Genomic DNA, 25860 nt, shown 5'->3' on the forward strand with positions numbered 1-25860 from the left:
AGCTAAACTTCGTGATGTAATCGTATTGATATCTTTTTAACTGTAATTCAACCCCATATTTTATAAACAGAGGTGGAGTACGATAATAATTCCTATTGGTTGGATAATTAATGAATTGATTGTAAAATCATGTGTGCCTCCAAATATAAGGTGTTTGCTAAGCAACATGGCCACAAGTCTGTTTTATCCGGGTCAGCTATATTTATACAACTACATGGAAGAAATGGAAGAAGAACGATAGACAATATACAAGAGTTGCCCTTTATAGTGTTCTCTTCCCTGCAGGGTCAGTGTACCGTGATGAGTTTGACCTCGCCATCCTCAGAATGCAGGAGGACAATCGTTTGGAGATCCTCAAGAGAAAGTGGTGGGATGGTGGCAAGTGTCCAAAGGAGGAGGACCATCGCGCCAAAGGTTTGTCTTCTTGCTTGATGCTCATCCTTCTTCAGGTCGATTTTAGCTCTGCTTTTGTGTGCTCTTTGTTCGACTAACATTCCCTCTTGTCATCTATCTGCCATGCCTCCCATCGTACCCTGATACACACAGGTCTGGGCATGGAAAACATCGGCGGGATCTTTGTGGTTCTGGTGTGCGGCCTGCTGGTGGCAATCTTCATGGCTGTGCTGGAGTTTGTCTGGATGTTAAGGCGGATACAAGGAAACGAGGTAACCTGCATCTGATTAGACTACTTGTCCCCTCCTTGATACCTTCTCCATCACAAAGCTACTAGGCTCTCCATCTTACAGCTTTGACAGGAAGTGAGGCAGACATCCTCTTTTTCTTTCTCCTCCTCCTTCTGTCCATAATCAAAAGAATATCTATTATATTTCACTATGCATGTATGTATGTATTTGTGGATTGTTTTTTTTACACCAGTAGAGGTAATAATAGTAGGTGGTGGTGTTGTGTGCGTGTTGGTGATCTTCTTCCAAAACCCTCGGTCTCCTGTGACCTCCTTCCTCGCATCAATCACTGCATCCATAAACCTCTTCAATGGTCCGTCCTCGGCTTCCTTTTTCTCTACACAGCTCTCATCTCTCCAACTTAAATGTCTAGAGATAACAACTCCTGCATAAGATCTGGTCGACCTGCGTTTACCTTCCTCCTCCACTCTTGTGCATCACTCTGTGTTTCTCTGTCTGCCTCAAATGCAGGCTCACATGAAGTATTAGATCAGCAAGATATCAGTTGAGGAAATAAAGTTCTTTTTTTTGTGTCTAACGAAAGTGTTTAAAATTATGTATATATGGGATGTGATGTTATATTAACTCCTGGTTGTTCTTCTGTTGTTTTTGTTATAACAGTAACCAAATAAATGCGTGTTTTATCAGTCTGTCCTGATCAGGGCAGTGAATCCGTTCCTTGTTTTCCGTCTCTTAATCCCCTCTCCTCTCCTCTTTTCTGTTTATTTGCAGCGATCAGTGTGTGAGGAGATGTTGCGGGAGCTCCAGGGGATCATTCTGTGTCAGGACAGCCTGCAGGTGAGGCGGCGCCGGCGGTCAGCGTCAGTGATGCGGCCGCGGACCTTACCCCTGGAGGAGCGTCGGGCACGAGCCGCCGCCGTCGGCCTCAGCAATGGCAAGCTGTGCAGGGGTAGCGGATTACCTGAACCTCTCTCCAACAGATTGGCACAGGAGGCTGCCCTGGTTGCACGGGGGTGCAGCCACATTCGCATTTGCCCAGAGTGCCGGCGCTTTCAAGGACTGAGGATGCGTCCTACAGTGCAAACAGGAGAACTCCCTTCTCCCACACACAGTGAGGAGAGCTTAGAGTGGGACAAGACCACAAATAGCAGTGAACCTGAATAACACCTGGTGATTCCTATTGGAATGACTTTCCAAAAAAAACCCACCTCTCTATTTTCCAGGGATTGAAAATCACGTGGATTGTGTGTTTTTTTTATTCAGCCATTGAGAAGCTTAATCTCAAACAGCAGAGGAACTGATGAGTCCGTCTCGTTGTGGTCTGCCCTTGTTGGCTCTTGGTACCATGTGAAACAAAGCTGCAGGGTATTTGTACTATGCAGTATTTTCAGTCATTTGTCATTGTGCTCTTTCTTTTTATTGTTTATAAATTATTTCTTTGTTTTGGATTATCAATACTTAATATTACAATTTGTAAAATACACTAATTTTAACCTGAAGATTCAGTGTATGAAAAAGCTGAAAAGATGAAAAGGCGAGGTCGTCCTTCACATTATTTTCTAATTATTATCTTGTGGCTGAAGGCAGCAGCACAGCCTCAATGGAACCTTAAAAAAAACAACATACAGCCACATGGACTTATTTTACAGTAGTGATATTCTATTAAAAAATATAATGTTTGAACCATTGGTATGAATCTCTGAAAGACAAGAATGCATGTCCTTAGAGTTTGGCAGTTACTCTGAGTAATTAGTGGGAGATTAGAAAGATGATGATGCTCCGTTTCATGTATTACTTTCTTCTTGATCGCTCTGACACACATTTATCATCTCATCACTTGTCCTGTTTCACTTCAAAATACACAGAGAAAAGTAATCTGCAATCTGCTCTTTTAGAGATTAGAGCCCCCCCCCCCCCCCCCCCCCATCTCATATATTAAAGAAACCCAATGAAACTAACCAAAAGCTCCCTTTTAAATACAAGCATTTTTATATCAGCAGTTAAAGTTGAGTTCATTTAAATGTCGGGGCAGTAAAACTTTCATTGAATGGGATGGTATAGACACGGTGAGGAGAATTTTAATTTGCATCTGCCTTTCAATAGTTTTTTTTTCTCATTTCTATTATAAGAAATTGACTTGGAACCTGTTAAGGGGTATGATCCAAAGGTAATTCAGTCGGCTATATTAAAAGGTTGAAAAAGGAATTTAATTACACTTGAAGTCCAGTAAAGTACTTTTTGAAATGGGTTAAATTAGTTGGAACAAAGCTGCACCATTCTTATGTCGTCTGGGTTACTTTCTGCATGCACTGTTACATGTGATGTCTTTCCCTGTCACTGTCACTATATGATAGCCTGACTGTTCATACACCTGCAGTGCACTGTGCTTATCTGTGATGTGTCCATCATTTTAAATCTGCCTAGGAGGCTCTGTCAGTCTTTCCTCAAAACTAGGTCACTATGCCATCACAGCTCGAAGGCACAGCTTCAGTTTTATTGCCATTATTGTTCAGGTGGAGAATTATCCCAATGTCAAAATGTGCAAAATGTTAAATGAAGGTGTCTGACTTATTACTCATAGAAATTGGCAGTAGGTCACGTCTCCTTTAGGTTACAATTATTATTAAAACAGAAAATCATCCTGCAGTAAAGTAACCAGATAAAACAATTTGGCTTTGCTTCCCTCCGTAGTAAAATAAATATACTCAGTATTTGCATTATTTCCAAATATAAAGGAAGTCCCCAAAGCCTTGAAACATTTTGAGATTTTTAACTTTAATCTGCAGGATTTCTTTGACCATTTCTCTGACTGATGGAGTAATTAAAGAACTACAAGAAGCACTGGAAGCAAACTATTTTTTTTATGTAATTAGCAATAATCGTGAAAGATCCTGTATTTTGTGAATTTGCCTAATATGGTTAACCGTTTATGTTGATGTAGATGAATAACCTTTGTCACCCGATTGTCTAATCATTTTATTATTTGCAGAATGAGTACATCTAAACTAGTAAATCACACGTTATTGCGGTGATTAGAATACTTTTGATCTGCAGTAACTCATGCTTTGTTAAAATCAACATTGAATTTACTCGATGCTTCATTGTTCCCTCCCTACAAATTAGTGCTGAAGTGGCAATAGGGGCAATCAACCTAATCTTTAAGGGCTGAACACACTGTGATCAAAAGTTCCCCACTAATGGCCCAGCAAGGCAAGATACTTAACCCCAACGTGATCCCTGGGTGCTGTAAGGGCTGTTCACTGCTCCTCAGGGTTGCTGAAATGCAGAAAAAAAAATCCCCCCTAGGGGTATCAATAAAGTTTTCAAAAAACCCAAAACAATAAAACGTTAAAGGCAAATTGCTGAGCAAATGGCAAAGAAAAAAGACCAATCCATATCAGATTTAAAGACGTTTCTATCTAGTTGCAGAATGTCTCCCAGAAACATGCGGCCCTGGCTGCACCCAATAGCCTACTAACATTCTTAACTGCTAAATTTCCATTTACAGGGGTGCTAAATCAACCGTAGTTGCAGAGAGATTGCCAATTATGTTGAAGACAGGAGGAGCAAGGGAGTGGAATTAAAACAAATCCCAGTGAAACGCTGGGCTAGTAGATATCTGGTCTTGGATACTATACTTGATATGTTTTATTTGCTTATGATATTTTTATTCCATCATTTGAAGTAAATTCCTGAAAAACCTCAATGCTGTAAGGCACCCGCCCCCCCCATTCCTTACTTGGCTCCATTTGACCTTCTGAAATGACTACATATTTTGTGCTAAATAGCTTCTGGGTGCACTTTTGCTTTTCAGGCTTTTCCAGTCAACCAGGAAACATATTCAGACGCTGCACCTGTTCGGTTGTGGCGTGTACACATGCAGACACAATGAAGATGCACGAGTTTCTAGCTGCAAAGTAACTACCGTAGCAATTACCGAGCAAGCCAGAAGGAACCGATGAATTGACCGTTCGTTCCTCTCCCACAACTGCATCTGCACAGCCGGCTGCAGCTGAGAATTTGCGTGGGTGGGATGTCACAATGGAGACTGAGTTCAACGACTCTTTCATGTCCCATATAGAGACCGAGTTCAGCAACTCTTTCATGTCCCATATGCATACCCATTTAGTAGTAGACCAGTTATCGCTCTCGTTTGTCTCTCCTTGGGAAAGGGATTTAACACCCTGCAGTTTATTTAGGCTCACGCTTTAATTGAAATTGTCTCTCACTTCTCTGGGAGCCCCTCTCATAGTCTCTCAATTACAGAATTACAGATGGCAGGTTTAATCTGTACATCACCATACTTGTATGTCACAGTGTATGACAAAAATCGGCCAACACAGCAATGGCTCGCCCCTACTTGTGTCTCACGGCTGTCTCACGTTTATCTCATTGTGCATCTTCTTCTGTCTCTGGTACTACTAGTCAATAAATTCTGTCCACCTCTTCACCAGCTGCTGTTGAATCTATGGAAGCCGTGATGAGCAGCGGCGGAGGAAGCAGCAGGTGTGTCAAATCTCATGTTTTTCCAGCAGTTCTCATTATTTTTAGACTGCAAATCTGAGTCTGATGCCTTTTGCAACACTAACAGTTCATATCCTGTAAATAAAGTGTAATAATTTTGACATGATCATTGGAAAGATTGTTTGAGTGTCATATGCTTTTGTTTTCAGCTCTTGGAAATGGACTAATGAAATGTCTAGAAATGTATTGTGAGTCACTAACTGCATTCATTATAAATTCATTGCCTTTTAATAGTGAGCGTTAAATCTGTTAATTAGATTCGAATGCTACATTTGATTCTGTTGTTGGACATTTGATTCCTCTCCTCTGACAGCAGATTTCCCAAAGTTAACAGTGGGAAATGATCCATTGCCCCTAAACAGACACTAATAAGCACTAGATCTATAAGAATACCAACTGGAAGGCCCAAACAGCATTGGTGGGAACTACCTAATGTACATTTATAAATATGCGTTGTATCATTGATTTGATGGCCGTTCATGAAAAGAAAAGAAAAGGCTTGTTGTTGTATGCTCGAGGAAAAGGTATCCGATAGTAGTTCTCTTCAGGGCGAGGTTTAGTCGAGGGCGTTGTATAGCCTTTTGTTCAACAACAGATGTTGTTTAGCATATTGACAAAAGCATCTCAGCATTGTTTGTCTTTCAGAGAAATAAAAATGGAGCTTTATTTACTTTGTGCTTTGTTACCCTCGCTATTCTAACCTGTCTTGACTGATGACTGATTATACATTCATTTCTTACTACCTAGGCTGAGTGAAAACACTGCAGCAGTATTACTAGTATGCTACTATTTAGCAGTGGGGATTTGTTGTGGTCTAATTTCTCTCTGTAGCCCAGGCGACCAGTTTGGGTTTATGTTTTCTTTTCTATTAGCATATTTGGCTTGCGGTCCACTGACTCAGTTTTCTTTCTGTTTTTTTTTTTTTTTTTAATGCTATGTTTAAGTTTTTCCCTTTCTAACATTATAAATGTCCCACTGTAAGATCAGGATTATTTCTGCGCGAGACTTTCATCCACTTTCAGTCATTTCATAATATGATAGTGTAGTCCTCACATTTATTTAATGTAATATGTTGTCTAAAAAAGGGAAGTACAATATGCCATGTATCCCCACCTATAAAACTACTTCCGCCATCACCTCATTTGCTACATCTATTGGCCATTACAGGCACTGCATGATGAACACAGATAACTCTTTGTTGCAATCTGAGAGTATATTACTGTATAATCACCACATCCATCTGTGGCTGCATGCTAAACTGTGAGCTCTAAATGCTGCTATCAAGAACCTCACTTTTATTTGAACCAGACACAGTTGAACTCGAACTCAGGTGAGGCATGACATGATTTAAAAACAAAGAACACAAAGACAGAAAAAGAAAGAAAAGGCACAACAAATGAAAATACAGAAGAGCCCAAGTAGTATTGGAGAAAAAAAGCTGTCCTCTAAATATCCAGTGCATTTAGGCCAAATTCAGACCGATGTTCCTTGTCATTTCGGTGAAGGCTGGTGCTTTTGTCCTCCCATCCCTGACGAGCCACGCTGTGCTGGGATGTCAAGCTGTTGAGTGTCTCCTGTGGAAAAGATTAGTAAAAATGAGACACACGTTAAAAGTCACCCTTTAAAATCACCCGCGTGTTCTCGGACATCCTTTTCTCACCATAGCTAGTTTTGGGTTTCCTGAGTAAGCTGAAGGAAAGATGTAGAATTTAAAATTCCCTACTCCTTTTATTTTTTATCCATCTAATCACAATTGAGCGCTGCCTTGTTAAACTAACCAAGCCCTGGTTTTGTTGCGGAATGAGCAGCAATGAGCCTTGGCCTACACTCGATTAAAAAAAAAAAAAAACATGAAGGGTTGGATAAATGAGCAACTGCATGTGACATCTTCCACAGACTCAGGAGCAGCTATGTAATCAACACTGTGGTTTCTTAATTCTTAAATAATCATGGGCTGACCTCTCACAGGCTTTACCACTTCTCTTTTATCTTACGATTAGTACATTGACAACATGGTCGTTATATCTGTGCTCACCAAAGATGGCCTTCCCTACAGAGGCACCGTTCATTATCTTGCACAAAGAAACATTTAAATGCAGTGTCGTACTGTTCATCATTGTTAAATCCGGCAAACAGGGTTAGCGGACGTGATGCGATCATCCACATCTATTTATTTACACACAACCTAGTACGTTGAAAAGTCGGATTTTATAGTTTTTCTTAGGAGAGGATCTTAGGCCGAGTAAAGAGTTTATGAAAATGTTGAGGTGGATTCAGGTGCATATTGATGTGTTATAGACTTTTTCCAAATACTCCAACATTGGTCAGTAGCTTCTATTTTTAATAGTTGCCAATTTTTAAAATAAAAATCAACAAAGATGCATATTTAGTCATAGTATACATATAGAAGAGTAGAGACAGGACAATAACAACATTGTTAAGGAATTAGTGAAAATGGTGGCACTCTGAGGGATTTTTAGCTCTACAGCAGAGTTCAATCAGACAAAGGAAATGCGATTCTTAAATTATTTAGAGATCTATCTGCTTTAGATTTTACCGATGCTTAAATCTTAGTCTACCCATTAACAAACGGCTGTGTGAAGGATGATCTGGACTGTGATGCCAAAGAAATCCTGCAGATTATGATTAACTTCTGATCGGCGCTTGACTTTCCCCAAACAATCACAGACCTGTTTTTGACACATGGGTGGATTGTCTGTAAACCATAATGTTTTTGAAATGTTCTTTTAGGAGAGTGTTATCTATTACAGGGAGTACAATGTCATGTTAACCTGTAAATTGATTTGACAAATCAGTGATCAGAAGGAGGTACAACACATCATAATCTCTATTTTTCACAAGAATTTCCTCTTAAGGAGTGCAAAAGTAAAGTTTAATACATAGTATATGCAGTCTAGTATGCAGCAGAAATGTTAAAGCAAACGTGACTGAAAATGTTTACTTATATGGGTCACAAATGGTAAAACCTTCATATTTATTTTGTTTTGAGCAATTGAATAAATTATATTTTTTGTAAGGCAACCTCAATTTTTCATTGTTTTGTTGCAGATGACTTGTTATGTTATAATTAAGAAAGCACTAATGACAATGAATTGTGCCCACATAACCATGTGATTTGATCCGTTTTTCGGTGCGTCCCGGCTACGCGTTCCTTGTTGTCAGGGGTGACCAAGACCAGCACCGCGAGAATTCAACGCTGCATTCAGAATCCGCTGAACGTTCGTAAATGTTGTACAAAGACAGGCGCGCACCCGACCACGTTTATGACTCACGGACGCGCAACGGAAAGGCGTGGAGTTTGGTTTTGGGGGGGGGAGGCGCGAACGGAAGGGGACGTACAGGAAAAGAAAGGGCCTCATAAACACGTCACGGGGGAAACAAATTTAGTGTGTAATGTTTAATCCCCACAGTTGTTTATTTTCTTCTTTTCTCCTTTGTGACTGTCCAGATTTCCCTGTTGCTTAGTCGCTTTAGTCTCTATTACAAGCCCGCAGAGGCAGCCTGCCACTGTTCCACAGCCACACAGAACTTCCCGTCAAGACGCAGCACAGAAGAAAAGAGCTACTGCAGCCGAAGAAGAGGCAACAACGTCGGGGGGGGGGTGTCAGGAGCAGAGAAGACACGAATCCACAAAGGCCTTTGGGCAGAGAAACGGCGTCATTGTCCTCCGGCGGAAGGCGAACAGACTCGGAGACAGGTCTGGCGCTCTGCTAATTAGCCTGCGTGGGTCTCCGCAGCGAGACGGCGCAGCTAACTGTAGCGCGGAGCGGCTGCGCAGGGCGTGAGTAGCTGGAGCTAAGTGGGCTTCTCTCGGGACTTGTATCCGGACAAGAAGATAGCAGCTCTACAGATGGGAGCCTTTATCCGATAGCCGTCTGTCCCTATCCCCTAACCCCCCCCCCCCCCCCGTCGGACCCTGGCTCGGGTCGCCGCTCGGGAGCTATCCTCTCCGGAGGGTGCCGGATCACCATCATCGGCCGGTTCTTCTACGGACAGCGGTTCGGTCCTCTGACCTCTGCCTTTCCCCGCCTGTTTGCCGCTCTGGGCGACCCTCGCTGAGCCCGAACATGGCAGGGAACCTGAAGAAAGGAGGGGGGCTCATTGGTATGATGAAGGATGCCTTTCAGCCACACCATCATCACCTCCATTCCCATCACCAGCCCGGGGCCGTGGACAAAAAGACGGTAGAGAAATGCTGGAAACTGATGGATAAGGTTCGTAAGTTAATGGTTGTGGTTAAAAACCCAGTTCGCGATAGCTAGCGCTTTGGGCGCGACTGCTAACTGTCTGCAGCTAACTAGCGATAAGCTAGCTAATCTTCGACTGCTTCTGGTCTGGCTATGCCAAGTTGCTAACACTTATGTTAGCTACTCAGCTGGGAGACGACATTGTTAGCCGACGTTAGCTAATTTGCTAACCGAAGTGTGTGCGTTTCTTTTACGTTACGTGACTCTCACCACTTAAAAACGGAGTTTTAAAGTGTTCCGGCATAATATTAGCTCGCAGAGCCCACGATTTCTGTAACGTCAGTGCTCCGCCACCCTGCTAACCAAACTTGTCACACTATTACAAGTGTAACTCTTGTAACGTGCATCGATAGCGTTAGCATTAACAAAGAAGGTAGAGTGAGCGTGAAATTGTGTCAAACAGGAGTGGATTGGGTTTGTGTTCTTTTGACCAAAGTAGGGGATGATAGCAAATAGTTTTCCCTGTAGATTGTCAGGTTCTGGAGACTGTACCAAACCATGACGAAAAATGTAAACGTTTTGCTTTAACTATGTCAATTATGTTCTTATGCGCTTCTTAGAGCTTCTTATGTTCTTAGGGGAGACTCATTTTAAGGCGTCACTTCTCGGAAAAGTCTGTAGTAGTTTGACCCCCAGTTTCCTGTGAGATGCGCGCAGCGACACAAGACTGAGCAGCAAAGACAAGACAGTCTTTTGTGTCTCTTCTTCCTCTTTGAGGTCGTCGTTTACAGCCCTGGTCTTAAGAGACGTTCCTTTGCAACGCCATCTTTTTTTTTTTTAGGAAAACCACATTACAGTTAATGTTGCTCCATTAGTATTTGTAATAATTTGTCTACAATAGACCGTTATCCACATTGTAAGAGTTACTTGGAGACGTATATATTGTATCTTTTAATTTTCACCCGCCCACCCACATAAAAAAAAATAAAGCAGTTTTTCTGTGGAAATACATTCTACACAGGACAAAGTTAAATCTTATCAAAACCTTGGGAGCGATGTCCTTCTTCGTAGTTTTTCTACATTAACTGCTCTACGAAAATATGCACAAGTTATAATTAATAACTGTTTAAAGTTGTGCATTACATATTAATATGTCTGCTTTGGCATTGCTATGTGCCTCGGGATAATTAGCTATTATTATTTAAACCACAATTTGCACGTGTATAATCGCAAGGATTATGCGCTGCCATCACCTCTTGCAAAATTTGCAATGATCACTGTGCTTAGCCAATTAACCACTAATAATTTTCAGGGCATGTGGTACTAGAGATGATATCACTTTTGTTCCGTTGTTCAGTGATACGTGTAGCTGGGGAAAGCACAGTGCCTTTGCTTTGTAGGGATTAAATTGGTTACCATAATAGAATAAATTTCAAAAACATATGAAACAATCAATAGTCTTATTGTTACATTATTTTCAAATTCATATGGTTGAAAATGAGAGTACCAAGGTTTTTTATTCTATCAGTATATCATAGCATTGCTTCAAACAGTTCTTGTTGCCCTCTTCTGTAGCAGTTTGAAAACCACCGTAGTTGCGCATTACAGACACCAACTATTGATGCTATCATATCACATGAGAACTTGGTAAGCATCCTGCTGTTGAGTCCTGTTACCTTGCCTCAGCTGGATCTGAGCACCACTTGATAAACCAGCAGATTTATTGCTGCTCAAATTATATAGTATAGCATAGAAACTGAGAATTAGCTCCCTTTGTCGACTGCATACTCCCAACATGGCACAGGTGAAATGTTTGGGGCTGGGGGTGATTTCCTGAGAAGGAAGGTGGCTAAACATGGCATTCCTAATTCAGCCAACCCTCCAAGCTAACGCATAACACACCATTTCTACAATGGTAGGTGAATGTTACAGTAATTTATAGTATGGTAAGCATGTTTGCCTGAAGCTGTAGCTGATGGTCTAAATGTCCATGTTTTATAAAGGACACTCACTCTGTTGGGTCAGTGATCGGTACTGGCCAAGCTTTTGTGCAGGGAAGTTTGTGTAACGCTGTTTTCTTCTGCTTATGTGCATTAGGTTTGTTTTCTGTCATTGTGGCTGACATCTTTATCACAATCAGTGCTTCATCTGTTTAAATCACCAAAGCAATGATGCTCAGATTCCATGTAGAATTTAGCATTTGTAATGCAGAAGTGTTGTACACTGCAGAATAAAACCAGGACGTGTAAACATATAAACATCTTTTTTATATACGCTGAAGAAGCAGAAGCATGAAGCCGTGGAAATATGATGTTTGACATGCATCTGTTAGTGAAATCAATATGAAATTGAGATAATGAACCTCACAGCGAGAACTGACAGTGTATGGATAAATGTCGATGTGTCTTTATCCTAATTATTTATTAATTTATTCCCAACAACCATGGTTTTTATCTCATCAGCCATCTTTCTTGCAGTTATTCCTCGTCTCTAACTGCGTTCTCTCTTCCTCTTGCCCACCCTCCCTTTTTTGCAGGTGGTGCGCCTATGTCAAAACCCTAAATTGGCTTTGAAAAACAGCCCCCCTTACATCCTGGACCTGCTTCCAGACACCTACCAGCACCTGCGCACCATCTTGTCTCGCTACGAAGGCAAGATGGAGACTCTGGGGGACAACGAATACTTCAGGGTCTTCATGGAGAACCTAACCAAGAAAACAAAGCAGACCATCAGCTTGTTTAAGGAGGGGAAAGAGCGCATGTATGAGGAAAACTCGCAACCAAGGTGAGTAAAATGGATCAGGATTTTGCATCAAGCTTTAATATTGCTTGTGCGGTTATTTTTGTATATTTCATTGTTTTGGTACTCGGTTAAGTGGCTTGAATCTGAGGAATAAAGTCTTTGTGACACCAAAGCTATTCATTCCAATGGCCCAATTTACAGCCTTGCAGACACAAAGTAGACAATTGCACATTTTAATCTATCCCTAGCCCTCAGAGTTCTTGTAGCTCAGGAACATCAATGTCAAAAGCAAGGTGTTGTGGTTTTAGCTTTGACACGTCTGTGGTCGGAACAGAGCTTTATCTACAGCTGCCTGCACGTGTGTTGCTCTCTTTTGTGACTGACATTGCCCCATCATTGTCTCCATGTAGCTGTTTCATGTGTGGAGAGAATGGAAGTGAACCGGTTAATCTGTTTGTATAAAAACACAAAATCAGGATAGGATTCTGAAGATCAAAGATGATGCAGAAGACCTCCATATTATATTGAGCTTCTTGGGGAGCACAAGGGTATTTTATTTATTTATTTAAGTCCGTAAACTCTGAGGTGCAGATTAGCATCAGTGCGGAGCTCCTCTTACCTTAATTTCACTTCCTGCTTCAAGCAAAATGCTGCCTAACATAGTTTAACAGGTGCGATGAAGAGTATGTGAAGAACTGGCGTGAAATCATTTGTGAAATTTCCTCATGTAAGCTGCTTTCTCCAGATCTTTATTTTGGGTGGGTGCTCCTCAAGCTGCCTGAAAAGATTACTTCAAACGATTGTGAAGTCTTGGCGCTCTCTTTTCATGTCCGTTGTCTTCTGCTTTCAAATTAAGCAGATTGTGGGGGAGTATACTAGCAAACGTAGAACCTGCAATTAAGTTCTTTGTCTTCCAAATGTTTGTTTGTTTTATTATTTTTGCCACAGTTGGCAGATTTCTTTATTTATTAATTTTGCAAAATTATACTGCTGCAGAACTGTAAGAATACCCTGTTATTATGGGATTTAGTCTATGAAAGGAACAGGTCATGATAAATAAATGGATAAATTAATTTATATGCCTACTGGGTTGAGTAAAACTGTCACATTTAACATTAGGTGATCTGATATGGTCCTTTTTCTCACAAACTTCTGTGGTTCAACCAGTCATTGTGTCTGCAAGAAAACCTCCAAATCTCCAAATGCAACCGGAGAGCGCGCGAGCGAGAGAGAGAGAGAGAGAAAAGAGGAAGCTGCTGTCTCGGTCACTCTTGTGTTAACAAAGACAAAAGTTGCAAAATGTTGTAGTAATTCATTTATGTCATTACTTTATTGCACCAAGCGGCTGTGAATAAGGAAATCTCTGGGTTAAGCAGAGGAAATGCACAGTAGCCAGGCATGAAGCACAAAGGCAGCTATTGTTTGTGTGACATTAACCAATGAGTATCAGCCCACTTAATGCTATAGAACCAACCATTGATGGAGAGCAGTTTGGAGACCCTAGTATGTGGTTAAAGTGCTGTGGAACTCACAGCACATAGCTTCAGCTGAAAAGTTGAGAACAAAATATTTCACTGCCTGCATTCAGAAAAGACTAGTTTGAAATAGGCTTCTTTTAATTAAGAATACAACAACACAGTCATCTATTCCCCCCCCCCCCCCCCGCGATGTGCCTGAGACGTGTCTGAGGTGTAACATGACTCTCGCTCATAGCAAGATGGAATATGATCCAGCAACTCTCGTGACCCGCAAAGCGGAAAAGCGGCAAGAAGACGGATGGATGGATATTAGCTGTACTGGAACTTGCTTGCTTTGCGGGCACCCTTGTCTCCAAAGCCCAGTCACGACACCTGATTGTCTGTACAGTTATGTTTTGGATATAATTCTCATTTTTAAAGCTTACTTTCTGCAGCTGTTTACAGTAAAGTGTGTCTGCCTCTGTTATCAGTCCGTATGCCGTCAAGCCTCTGTGGTCAGAGAAATGTCAAATGCACCCATTCCTGTTTTGGTTCAACAAGAGAGCACCATTCAAAAATAAATAATCTGCAGACGTTCATTAATAGCAGGTCAGTCCAGCGTGACTTCTTTGCTGCTGAGACTCAGAAATACATTTAATTATTAGGTCGGATATATATTCAGGCACCTACATTGGCTTTTAATAGGAGTCTCACTCTCAGTGATTTGTGTGTATGTCTCTTAGAGTAGAGGGGTAAGATAACCGAGTTGACAGTCGAGCTATGAATCCAATAAAGGAGCCCTATGGTGGTTGGCCTCGCAGCCAAATGACTGAGTGCTGCAAATAGAATGCTTGTCTTACCTTCAGTTATATTTGAATGCAGTTGTAGCTTTTGGGCTGTATTTGGCTGGTATACACAAACACAAACAAATAGTGGAGTGCTCTGGTTGTTAACCAATGGAGCAGCTGCCTTGTGGAGTCCACACACTATTAGATTATGGTAATGAATATGACACAACTCATTAGTGTCTCTGCCTGCAGGATACAAGAATCACTTATTGTTAATTCATATAGCGAGAAATGAGAAATGAGCTCATATGACTTAAATAGTTTGAAACATTAAGCTGTTGCTGTGCCGCTGTTAAGCTTTTATATAATTTTCTTCTCAATCTGAGTTTCCAGCCCTTTGGGGCCGTTCGGGGTTCTCAACCATTTGTGGCTGTTTGTAGAGGGTTCTCTAAATGCATCTCGATCCCCACGAGCACAACCGGATTTGTAAATGAGTTAAAGTACTGAGATGTGATTTTGTAAATGTATAGAGGACCGAGCAACTGGATAAGACGGATGTACCTGCAGTACACAGGTGGCGTTGTGAGTATGTACATACGTATGTACACAGTATAAATGGGGCTTTCGTTTAACGACGGGATCTTTGGAGCTTATCGCCGTCGTTAAGCGAGGACACGCATTTTAGTTGTAAATATAAAAATCTTCAAATCTATATTGCGATATGTAATTATACTGATAATATAAATCTATTGCAGTGCAAAAGTGTGAATAATATGTGCTTGCTGCTCTATCAGTGTAATTGTCATGAAGCTGCTCATATTTTAGTCTATCATCTCCTAAACATGTAGAACATAACTTTGGAATGCTGGATCCTCCGGATTGGTTTGTGTTTGAAGCCCCATTAGGCTGCATGCAGAAGATGCTGCCATTCTGATGATATTGCAGCTTGTGGTAAAGCCAGGCAGGCGCTAATTCACACAGGCTAACCCTTACTGGCTTCCACGCTGCACTACTTTATCACAGACAGCAGGAAACAGGAAGGGAGCAGCCAGCTGCAAGGACAGAGGTTAATCTATAGCATGGGGGGGGGGGGGGGGGCAGACAATCTTGACGTTCAGAAAGAAAGATTTCGCTTGATGCTGTGTTGCATATGTTCTTTTTTTCCTTGAAGCTCTTATGTTGTGATGGTTATTGTCTCACTTCCTCCCCTTTTCTTGTGATGCACAGGAGGAATCTCACCAAGCTGTCTCTGATCTTCAGCCACATGCTAGCCGAGTTGAAGGCCATCTTCCCCAACGGTCTGTTCCAGGGAGACAACTTCCGAATCACCAAGGCAGATGCTGCAGAGTTCTGGAGGCGTGCCTTCGGGGACAAGTGAGGCCATTAGCTATTACTTACGATGTCTAGAATACAGTGTTATCTCAGTCATTCCAAATGAGCGCATTGCTCACTCTTAAGGCGCTGCAAAGAAAGCGTTATTTTATCTCCTGTTCTATAAGAGTCACAAGCAGCAAATGTCTTTCCTTTTTTTGGGAGTCAGTGTCTATAATTGTAAGAACTAGTGTTTTACATTACGCCATGTGTCTTCAGTTTGTCAGTTTTTCAGCGATTGCATCAGGTTCATGACCAGCATGACCTTTAAAATGCACCAAAACAGCATTTAAGAAAAATAAAGTAATGTTGATTCATTAGAATTTTATTTCTCAAAAGTAAATACAGTTCATATCTGTGTTTATTTAGATATTTGGATAGTGAATTGGATGCAGGCACCAAATGAACCGCTCATGATGCAGGGCAGAAGCATTAGACTAAGATTTTTTTTTAAAGGTTACCTGCACCTTTATTGCTCTCACCTGTGATAGAATCACAAGGCAGCTTGTAAACAGCTTGATATTTTGGTTTTTAGTTTTAGCAACATGATAAAATCTACTGTTATTTTTTGGCGATACAGGACGATTGTGCCTTGGAAAGTGTTCCGTCAGTCACTCCACGAGTTTCATCCCATCAGCTCCGGGCTGGAGGCCATGGCCCTCAAGTCCACTATCGACCTCGCCTGCAACGACTACATCTCTGTCTTTGAATTTGATATCTTCACCAGGCTTTTCCAGGTACTGAATACACACACGTGCACACACTCGCCTTCTCTTATCTTTTCTCTGTGTGTTAGTGAGAGGAGAAATGCACAGAAGATGGATAAAGAGGCTAATTCATGGATGTCTGTTGCATTCTGTCAGATTTCATTTGAGCAATCAGCCACATCTTGTACTGTTAACTCTATCAACTTGTTAGCTGCATGTCTGCTGACTTCCTCGCGTCACACAGGCCTGAAATGACTCTCATTTCATGGGGATCTGTTGGTGCTCCACAAAGCTCGGATAGGCCTGTTCGTTCCAGAGTGCTTTTCACACTGAAATCCTTCTCAATGAAAATAGTTTGTATGTTCTTTTTGCCGGATGAATAAATATACAACAACAAAGAACATTAATGGAATAATCCCCGAAAAGGAATTTGAGTTTGTCTTGTAGTTCAAGGCATACGGTGCAGGATTAGTGTCTGCATTTAAATACAGCCTTCAGAGGTGCAGTAATAAAGAAGGAGTTGGTGTTGGTTTTAGTTGATTTTTGTAGGCTGCAACCAGATCGGGATTGTTTGATGGACAAAGAATGTGACTCAACAATCAACTAACAACTAACTTCCTGTTGTTGACAACCAGAAATGTCCCAAACATGGCAATTGGCATGTCCATGTATTGTTTTTAAAAATAAATGTCAACGTGAGTCCTGCGGTTTGTCACTTCCTGTTTTAATATAGTTAATGAAGGTAAAAGCTACACATAGATGTCACAGAACTTATTTTGTGATTGTGATTGTGAATAGTGTGGTGTTCATTCTGTTTCCACTGAAACACACAGACAGAGAATTTTGGTGTAGCAGATATTATTTTATATTTGCCAAATTATTCACAGATTATTTTTGGGTTCATGTTGACTTTATAAAATGAGGGCTAAGGATGAAAAGGATGAAAATCATATTGAAACTAGAAAAGAACTCTGGGCGCACAAACCTCCAAGATGCGCATTCCCCTCGTAATTAGATTTACATCGTCCACATGGTGATCTGGATTATCATCAAAAGGTTCGAAATGGTTCTTGGTATCTTTACATTGAAAGTAAAAGTGAATCAGAGTTGATGTGTATTTTTAACAAATTTCCGAATCTATAAATGGAGTTTTCAATATTAAAATTCAATATTTTTTTCCTGACCTCATTCTGGATCAGATCCAGAAGACATTATGCTCTCAAAATTTAATGGGATCTAAGTTGGATCAAGATCCATCCAGCAGTTTTTCTCTAATCCTGCTAACAGACAGACAAACGCCATCAAAAAACATAGGCTCCTTGGTGGAGGTCAGTGAAGCAGTTGTTTTAGTGCCATCCATACATGAGCCTCATTTTCCTTTTTGGTTTAGCCTTGGTCATCCCTCCTGCGGAACTGGAACAGCTTGGCAGTGACTCACCCAGGGTACATGGCCTTTCTCACCTACGATGAGGTCAAAGCACGGCTGCAGAAGTTCATCCACAAGCCTGGCAGGTGAGACAGAAGCACGTACACACGGACAGAGACACGTGCAACCATCAGGGTGTTGATGGTTGAGTCTCTGTACAGACGATGAAATTCCTTGTATATAAATAACGTCTTCAGCACACGTTCAGTCTTCGTCTTTCACTTACCATGTATTTAGAATTGACTTTCACGAGCACAACTGCCCGTACAATTTGCTCAAGAAAGTTTGAGCCTTTCCCATGTAATGCTACACAGTGACAGAACTCTAGCAAGCCTAATTGTACCTCAAAAATGTGTTGAGACAGGAAATGTATACAATAAGATTAGATTCCGTCTGTAAAGTTTCAGAGCATAGCTGAAAAAGTCATGAAACCTGCTACACACGACAAGTGCGGACTGACGTGGTGACCCCTGCTGTAGGGAATTTAGTTTCTGTGGCTACACGCTAGCTTCAGGCTCATTCTGCTGGGGGGTATTGTTTTAGGAGCAGATCACAGCTACAAGCTGTTCTGTTCGTGAAACGTCCTACACATAAGAGCCCCGTACTGAGGTGGGGGGCTTTTGTTTGGGATTTCACACTTACCGGTAACTAAAATACTTTTCAATATTTTCGTTTTTATTATGTTTTCCATGTACTGATTTAATATATTTAGCTATTTTCCTTCCAACGACGTATCTTCGATGAAATGCACTCGCCGATTTCCTGCTTGCCTCTCGGCTCTGTCCTCAGCTACATCTTCCGACTGAGCTGCACACGACTGGGCCAGTGGGCCATCGGCTACGTGACGGCAGATGGAAACATACTCCAGACCATTCCCCACAATAAACCCCTCTTCCAGGCCCTCATAGATGGCTTCAGGGAAGGATTGTAAGAATACAGGCATTGTTGTTTTTCATCTGGGCATCGGCTCTCTGTTTCTGTGGCAAGATTTTCATGGGATGCGGTTTTAATGAGTCGTACGCAGTCCCCCGTGATGTGCGCGGCCTCTCTTTTACTGCCATGTCAAAAATGCATTATTGAATCATCTGAGGTTCAAAACGGTGCAGATGCATCTTGTTATCTGTTGTGATCAATCCAGTTTTTCCCAACGGGTGTAAATCTCAATCTCCCTTGATATATTTGTTTGCAAAATTATTAAATTATTATACCCCCCCCAACCTTAATTCTAATTCTGAATTTAATTTCATAAAGTCTATCCATTCCATTTCCTACATTTACAGAGCGGTATGATAGTCCAGGATCATTTCAGAGGAGTTCATACCTTGTTCACACCGTTTCATTGTAACTTCCCCTGAATCTACAGCTATTTGTTTCCTGATGGTCGGACACAAAACCCGGACCTGACGGGACTGTGCGAGCCCTCCCCTCAGGACCACATCAAAGTGACACAGGTCAGAACAGCTGCGGGCTTCTTACACTGTTGAAGTTTCATGATGTGTGGCAGTAGAAAACGGTTGCAGTCACGTGAGTGATTCTAATATTCTCTAGCTATATTTACCAATATGTTTAAATTGAACAGTGTTTATGTTCTCCAATCGAATGATCAGATCAAGTTCTGAAATGTTTCAGCGTTCCAGGAGAGACGCCAATCACCTGATGGTGGATTGCATTTGTTAGCTAACAGCAGACCATTTATCCCCTTTCATGGCAATGCTACGCTCCTAATAGCAGTGGCCTTTTATATTTTCAAAGATTGTCCAATCCTGGTTTCTGATTCCAAATTCAATCTCTTCGGCCTTAGAATATTTCTAAAGTTCTGCCGGAAGTGAAACACTTTGTAGTTTCAAACCCCACTTGTCTTTTAAACTACGTTAGGTGATGCACAATGTCATTGTTTTTAGGCGTAGAGATCTCTTAGTTGTCCAATTTTCTCACCTCAGGAGCAATACGAGCTGTACTGTGAGATGGGCTCCACTTTCCAGCTGTGTAAGATCTGTGCAGAGAACGACAAGGACGTGAAGATCGAGCCCTGCGGTCATCTCATGTGCACGTCCTGTCTCACAGCCTGGCAGGTATGAGATGTGTGTGGATGGAGAGATTCTGTTTGGGTTGACTTCTCATTATGAAATGACATTTCCCGTGAAACGTAACCTCGCCTGATCTGGTTGTTGTTCTGACTACTTCCTAGGAGTCAGAGGGTCAAGGAACAGGATGTCCCTTCTGTCGCTGTGAGATTAAAGGTACAGAACCCATCGTTGTGGATCCTTTTGACCCCAAGGATCCCAAAGATTGCATCGGGGGCTCTTGCATGAGTGCATTTGGAGCCGAAGGCGCCCCTTCGCCCTGCTACGATGACGATGAGGACGACAGACTTGAAGACCCCCACCTGATGATGAGCAAACTGGCCTGTGCGAAGGTGTGTGGGCATCTATTTCGGATGCCTTCCTGGGGAGGTGTTCCGTGCGTGGATGAATGGATGAATTTTGAACCGAGGTTCCACTGTACTGGGTGAACCTCAGGGGTTCCCCCCTCTTCTCTGTTTTTACGAGACCTGCCTCTGTAAAGATGAAACACTCCTCTTCTCTTGTGGTGAGCTTCAAAGTCACAGCTCATATTTTGAGTCTTTCATCTCCGTCTTTCATGGTGGCAAGGTAGCAGCTTTTTTATTTTTTTGCTCTCTCTTTTGATGTGTTTATTACTGATTATGTTCAAACATAGCTGGATCAGATGTGATTGGTGGTTTGGTGTTCATCCTTTGATTCAGGTGGAGCGCCCTCCATCACCCATGTCCATTACGCCTCAATCCTCTCTCCCCCCCGTGCCTCCCCGACTGGACCTCCTCCCGCACAGGACCCCCAACCCTCCTGGTGCCTCCAGCCCCGGGGTCACCTCGAAGGTACCTGAACATCACTCACAAAGAATTCCGCGGTCGTCTCATCGTGTCGGTTGATCGTCTGGCTCCTGTCTGCAAAGTGGATTCTAGTTTTCTGTTCACGCTCATGTGTCCTCTTAATGTTGCTCCCTCCATCTATTTCCACACTCCAGGCAGCATCGCATCACAAAGACAAACCTCTCCCCCTCCCCCCAGCACTGAGGGATCTTCCCCCTCCTCCCCCCCCAGACCGCCCCCACTCAGCCGGGCCTGCCGCTGACACTCGGCTACAGAGGCGTCCATTACCCTGCACTCCGGGGGAGCCCCCTCGAGATAAGCTTCCTCCAGCACCCCCCAACAGGCCACTCGCCGACTGGAACTCCCGACCTGTTCCTAAGGCCCCCACGTCCTCTTCTTCCTCCTCCTCCTCCTCCTCCTCCTCTTCATCGTCCCAAGTCTCCGGCCTGGGAGTGGAGATCCGCGCTGGCGTGAGGGAACTCTCCAATCGGCACTCCCTCCCCTTAGCATTGCCCTCTGCTCTGGACACGCGCCCGGACTCGCAGAAGAACAACAGCTCCCTCAGTCTGGACCAGCAGCTGGTCAGAGGAACCGCCGGCCTCCACACATAAACGTCCATTAACTTTAACGTGTATTCCTTAGCTACAACTGCAAGCGTGCTGCGTTTGAATAGTCACTGTCCAGAGGAAGAGATCTGACGAGAATGCAGGACCGAGGCGGCTTACAGAGCCTGGGATTCTAGATCAGAGTCTAGAATGAGTCCGTTTACGTTAGATGTGTGGCTAAACAAAGAGCGGCTGCAGGAAGTGATTTAAGTCCATCAGGAAAATGAAGCCGCGTGGAGTCTGGATTACGCGTTGTAAAAACTGGTCTCAGTTCAGCTCGAAAGCTGTCAGGGAGCGCAGCTTGTAGATTTCGTTGTATGAACTGTATTGATTTTTGAAATGTCCTTTTCTGCGTTGTTTATGTATTTTTTTTATTCCCCCCCCCCCAGACCTTTGCAGCAGCAGCCAGTCAAGATTATGACGACCACAAAGTCAAGCCCTCCTCCTCTGCTAATGCTATTTATTCCCTGGCAATTAGGTATGCTCTGCTGGCCCCTGTAGCGCCATTACAGTCATGACATAATTCACAAAGGCCGTATAAAACATTTTTAGGAATATTATTCTGTCAAAAACACTTAACCATGTTAATATTTCATAAATCAGACACACTCTAATATAAATACCCTTCTTTCATTTGTTCATAGACCTCCGGGCCTAAGAGCGGGCACAGGGCAGGAGCCTCGTGACAGCGAGGAGGAATCGGAGTACATGATTCCGTCCTCTCGCCCCGTCCTGCTCCCCATCACGACGCCGCCTTTAGTGGAGATCCCCCCAGTCCCGAGACACTCTCAGGCTCAGCCCTCACCAGCAGTCCAGACACAAAACTTCGTGCTCAACTCCCGGTACTGAAAACGCTTTGACGGCATGTTTAGATGGAATGACGCCAGCGGTTGCTGTGCTGTAGCTGTGATGTTTTTATCCTCTTTGCTGCAGTCTCGCGTTGACTGAACTCGAGGACGGGCTGATAGCGTACGAAGCGATGTACAACATTCAGGCCGAGTCGCAACAAGCCAGAGATTCAGGTATCCATTTATTACCTCCATGATCCTTAGTCGTTCAGACCTTTCTACCACCATGCAAAGACGCATTAATGCTACAACGGCACAGATTCTATCTGTCGGAAGATGTGCTATGTCTGTATTGATTTTAATACCCCCCCCAACACCCCCAGACTATTCAGAGTTACCCCCTTTGACGCTGACCAATGGCCCCAGAGAGCATGCCGCCGAAGAAGTAGAAGAGGAGGAAAACGGCTATGACTTCCCCAAATCCCGGCTGCCGATGCCCCCTGCTCGACGGACTCTTTCAGAACTTGGGGGGTCATCCTCTTCATCTTCGTCATCCTCGTCGTCTTCATCGTGCTCGTCCGCCACTTTTGCTTCGAGCCGCCTTTCTCTAGAGTCGGATGCTGGCGCTGCGGCGTGTAAGAACACTTTCCTCCTGTGAGACAAAGCTGCCTCGTGATAAATGCAGAACTTCTGTCACCCCTAACAGTTTCTAACATCGGTGTTGCATTATGTAGGCCAAACTGTTGGATGATTAACAGCGTGCCTGCTTCATTCAGTCAAGGTTAGAAGCTCGCTAAAGTTCATGATAGAGTACAATTTGGACTTTGCTCCAGTGTGGCGCAGCACGGTGGCACAGTGGGTAGCGCTGTGAAGAGTTTGCATGTTCTCCCCGTGTCTGCGTGGGTTCTCTCCGGGTTCTCCGGCTGTTTGTTATTGGAAATGAGAATTAGTTCTCAATTAACTTACCTGGTTAAATAAAAACCTCCCCCTTACGTCTGTTACAATGACGAGAGCCTAATTTTTCTGTCATTCTAGAGCCTTGCTTTTAAACATTGTTCTAAATCTTGTGACTTTAAAGATTTATCTGCATCCACATGTCTCTTCAGCCTCGTCAGAGCTCGCAGAAGTTCCAGAGAGACCTCCAAAGCCCCTGCCCAGACGAATCAACTCGGAGCGTCGACCCAGCCCCACCCCACCCGCCACCGCCCCGCCCAGCAGCGGGGCAATAGGAGGAGAGGCCAACCCTCAAATCAGTAGCGAGATTGAGCTCCTCATGAGTCAGGGATACTCCTCCCAGGACATCCAGAAAGCGCTGATGATTGCACAGAACAACATCGAGATGGCCAAAAACATCCTCCGAGAGTTTGTGTCCGTTTCCTCCACCGCGCATGTTCTCACATAGCACACTCCGGTAGAGCCGTCGGGTTTGCCGTCTCAGCCTAGCTTGGCCCAGCCTGGATGGGTTTATGTTGGCCCAGCCCAAAGCCGAAGCCAAAGCCCATTGCCTGTGCAGCACCTACTGCTGCTGCTGGCTGGTGCCCTACGCCCGCCCCCCCGGTGGAATTAACGCACACCATCTCTGGGACTCTGCGCCCTGCACTCGACGCGCTTTCAGCAGTGTCTGGCCTTGTCTGAACTGCTGCAGGGAGGAGTCCTCGTTTTCAGGGTCGTTCCCCATGGGGTGGGAGGGGGGGGGGGGGGCCGAGTGGCAGCCAAGGCAGGATGCAGTGGCCCAAGACTTTCATAGGAATCCTGTGGAAGAGAGATTGTTACCTTTCCTGTTGAAGCCTCTCGCTGAAAATGTAACCAACACCTCAGATACAATGTCAAATATATACGTCTGTATGAAAGTTAATATATGAGTAAATATTAAATGTGTGTAATATATACAGTACATGCATATGTAATAGGTAAACGTGATTTCAACTTTGGGGGCCGCTGTTGGTACAAATGGGTAAAGGGGGCAGCCGGGGACCGGGTCATCAGGGGTTTGGACCCTTCTGGCAGACGGAGGAAGAGTCGGGTGTGTCTTCGTCAATGATCAGCAGGATCTTACGAAGTGTGCAGCAGAGCTTTTATTGATGAATTCAGTCTGTGGCTTTTGATTAACAATGTTGCTTTGGTACGTTTTTATTTTGCTTTTTTTAAGTCACTCCTATTTTGTCATGTTTTCTATTTTAAAGCAGCTGGATGGTGGATTCAGGTCTGGACTAGTGTCTGCCTCTCTGTGTCTGTCTGTGTTGGTGAGTGTACGTGTGTGACTGATTGCCAGACACTGTTCCTCTTCAGCGCTCCCTGCTCCTGTACAGCGTGGTAGTAGAGTCCGGTGTATGCTCAGAATGGTGCTCTGTGAACATACGACCGTCCTCCTTCCTGAGCAGCAGGATGTTGTGTAGCTGCAGCGCCTTTTGGCACGGAGCTAATTAGAGGACACGCTAATTTGAACGACCCTCCAGTAGCAGACGGGGCTAGTGTTGTGCGATGTGGAAAGCTTTTTGTTCTGTCTTTGTCGAACTTCACTGGCTTGCTGGTTCAAATTTCCGTCGATGGATAATCCAGTGTTAAGAAACTCATAAAAAAAAAATGTCATGGATTTACTTGGGTAATATATTATTGTAATATAATCATAAATATAATTAATTCAGAAGTGCTTTACTGCTGCTATTATTTAGTGCTAAACAAGTATGCCTTAAATGTACATTTGTGAATACTGGCTTTCTTTAGAGTGACAGTATCGCCTCTCTTCTTCCTCCAGCCCATAATGTAGCACACTTTTACACGCTAGTGGCTTCTGAGCCTGCAGCCCTCGTAAGTTCTCAATTCTTTAGTGGTTTAATGATCAATTTATGTTTTTCTGTTCTGTTCCATTATAGCCTCCTTTTAGACTGGATCCTAACCGTAATAAAACAAACATTCTCCAATGGATTTGGGCTTTCCTCACTTATTAATTTCCTCTCTCGGGGGGATATAACCGCTGAAGGAGAGCGATTGATGTAGCTTTGAAAAGAAAAAGAAGGCTCGTGGCCCATCCCCAACCCGATTATTCCTTAAAATCTATTTGGCCCAAATAAGACAAACTCAGGAATTCTATTTATCTAAGCATGAAGTGGCTGTCGGAACCCGGAGCGGTCTCCTGGTCACGGATCCGGATGGCCATTAGATGCTGAATGAAGTCTCACAAGTATAGCCTGATCCTTTCTATCACATTCTATGTTGCACATGATTTCCTTGTGTTCACAGGACTCCAGACAAACAGCTTAATTTCTAGGTACTTATGATTTATAAAGACAAATAAATGCAAAAAATATTTTTGGTACACTGACTTGAACTTGTGCAGACGGAATTTCCTCTAGCTCTGCTTCTTCTTCTTTTTTTTGCCTTGAGGAGCGATAAGTGATGGGGAGTTCCCAATCCTCATTACTGTGATATTCTGAGGACAACCATTCATTGTTTGATTTATTTGTCTTTATTGTCATACAGCAATACCGATTTCTGCTGTGATACTGTCACTGTAAAGAAGATCAAATCTTATAGTCAGCGGTGTAAAAGAAAAGTTTGTTTTGATTCCTGTTTGTGTGTTTTTTGTTTACTGTGTGAATAATCCTGTGAGCAGTGCCATATAGTTTTAAGCCTTTGTTTTTAGGAGGTTTAATAGTTGTTCATCTCTACCTGTTGGTTCCTGAAGGCAAATATTGCTTTCACAATAATGT

At 43.1% G+C, this 25860-nt stretch overlaps 2 protein-coding genes across 2 annotated transcripts in view; both read left to right on the forward strand.

Annotated features, from left to right (window-relative positions):
* Window positions 1-1808, forward strand: part of grik4 (glutamate receptor, ionotropic, kainate 4) — a 67455-nt gene extending 65647 nt beyond the window's left edge. The window contains exons 17-19 of the mRNA XM_068745281.1: window positions 286-414; window positions 547-665; window positions 1416-1808. Coding sequence (XP_068601382.1) covers window positions 286-414; window positions 547-665; window positions 1416-1808 — 641 coding nt within the window. The remainder of the gene's footprint in view (window positions 1-285; window positions 415-546; window positions 666-1415) is intronic.
* A 7448-nt stretch (window positions 1809-9256) lies between these two features.
* On the forward strand, window positions 9257-23552 carry cbl (Cbl proto-oncogene, E3 ubiquitin protein ligase). Its single transcript, XM_068745318.1, has 16 exons — window positions 9257-9403; window positions 11913-12160; window positions 15591-15737; window positions 16315-16471; window positions 17832-17953; window positions 18657-18794; window positions 19231-19318; window positions 19808-19939; window positions 20056-20283; window positions 20632-20763; window positions 20913-21338; window positions 21752-21840; window positions 22007-22204; window positions 22296-22384; window positions 22534-22785; window positions 23257-23552. The coding sequence occupies exons 1-16, from the start codon at window positions 9257-9259 to the stop codon at window positions 23550-23552; spliced, it is 2889 nt and encodes a 962-aa protein (XP_068601419.1).
* The last annotated feature ends 2308 nt before the right edge of the window (window positions 23553-25860 follow it).

The sequence above is a fragment of the Brachionichthys hirsutus genome, chromosome 11 (genome assembly GCF_040956055.1).
Source record: "Brachionichthys hirsutus isolate HB-005 chromosome 11, CSIRO-AGI_Bhir_v1, whole genome shotgun sequence".
In the NCBI taxonomy this organism is placed as follows: domain Eukaryota; kingdom Metazoa; phylum Chordata; class Actinopteri; order Lophiiformes; family Brachionichthyidae; genus Brachionichthys; species Brachionichthys hirsutus.

Coding starts and splice junctions, on each gene's coding strand:
- cbl (XM_068745318.1), top strand. CDS start 9,257: ATGGCAGGGAACCTGAAGAAAGGAGGGGGGCTCATTGGTATGATGAAG. Junction 9,404..11,912: donor GCTGGAAACTGATGGATAAG/GTTCGTAAGTTA, acceptor CCTTTTTTGCAG/GTGGTGCGCCTATGTCAAAA. Junction 22,786..23,256: donor GGATGCTGGCGCTGCGGCGT/GTAAGAACACTT, acceptor ATGTCTCTTCAG/CCTCGTCAGAGCTCGCAGAA.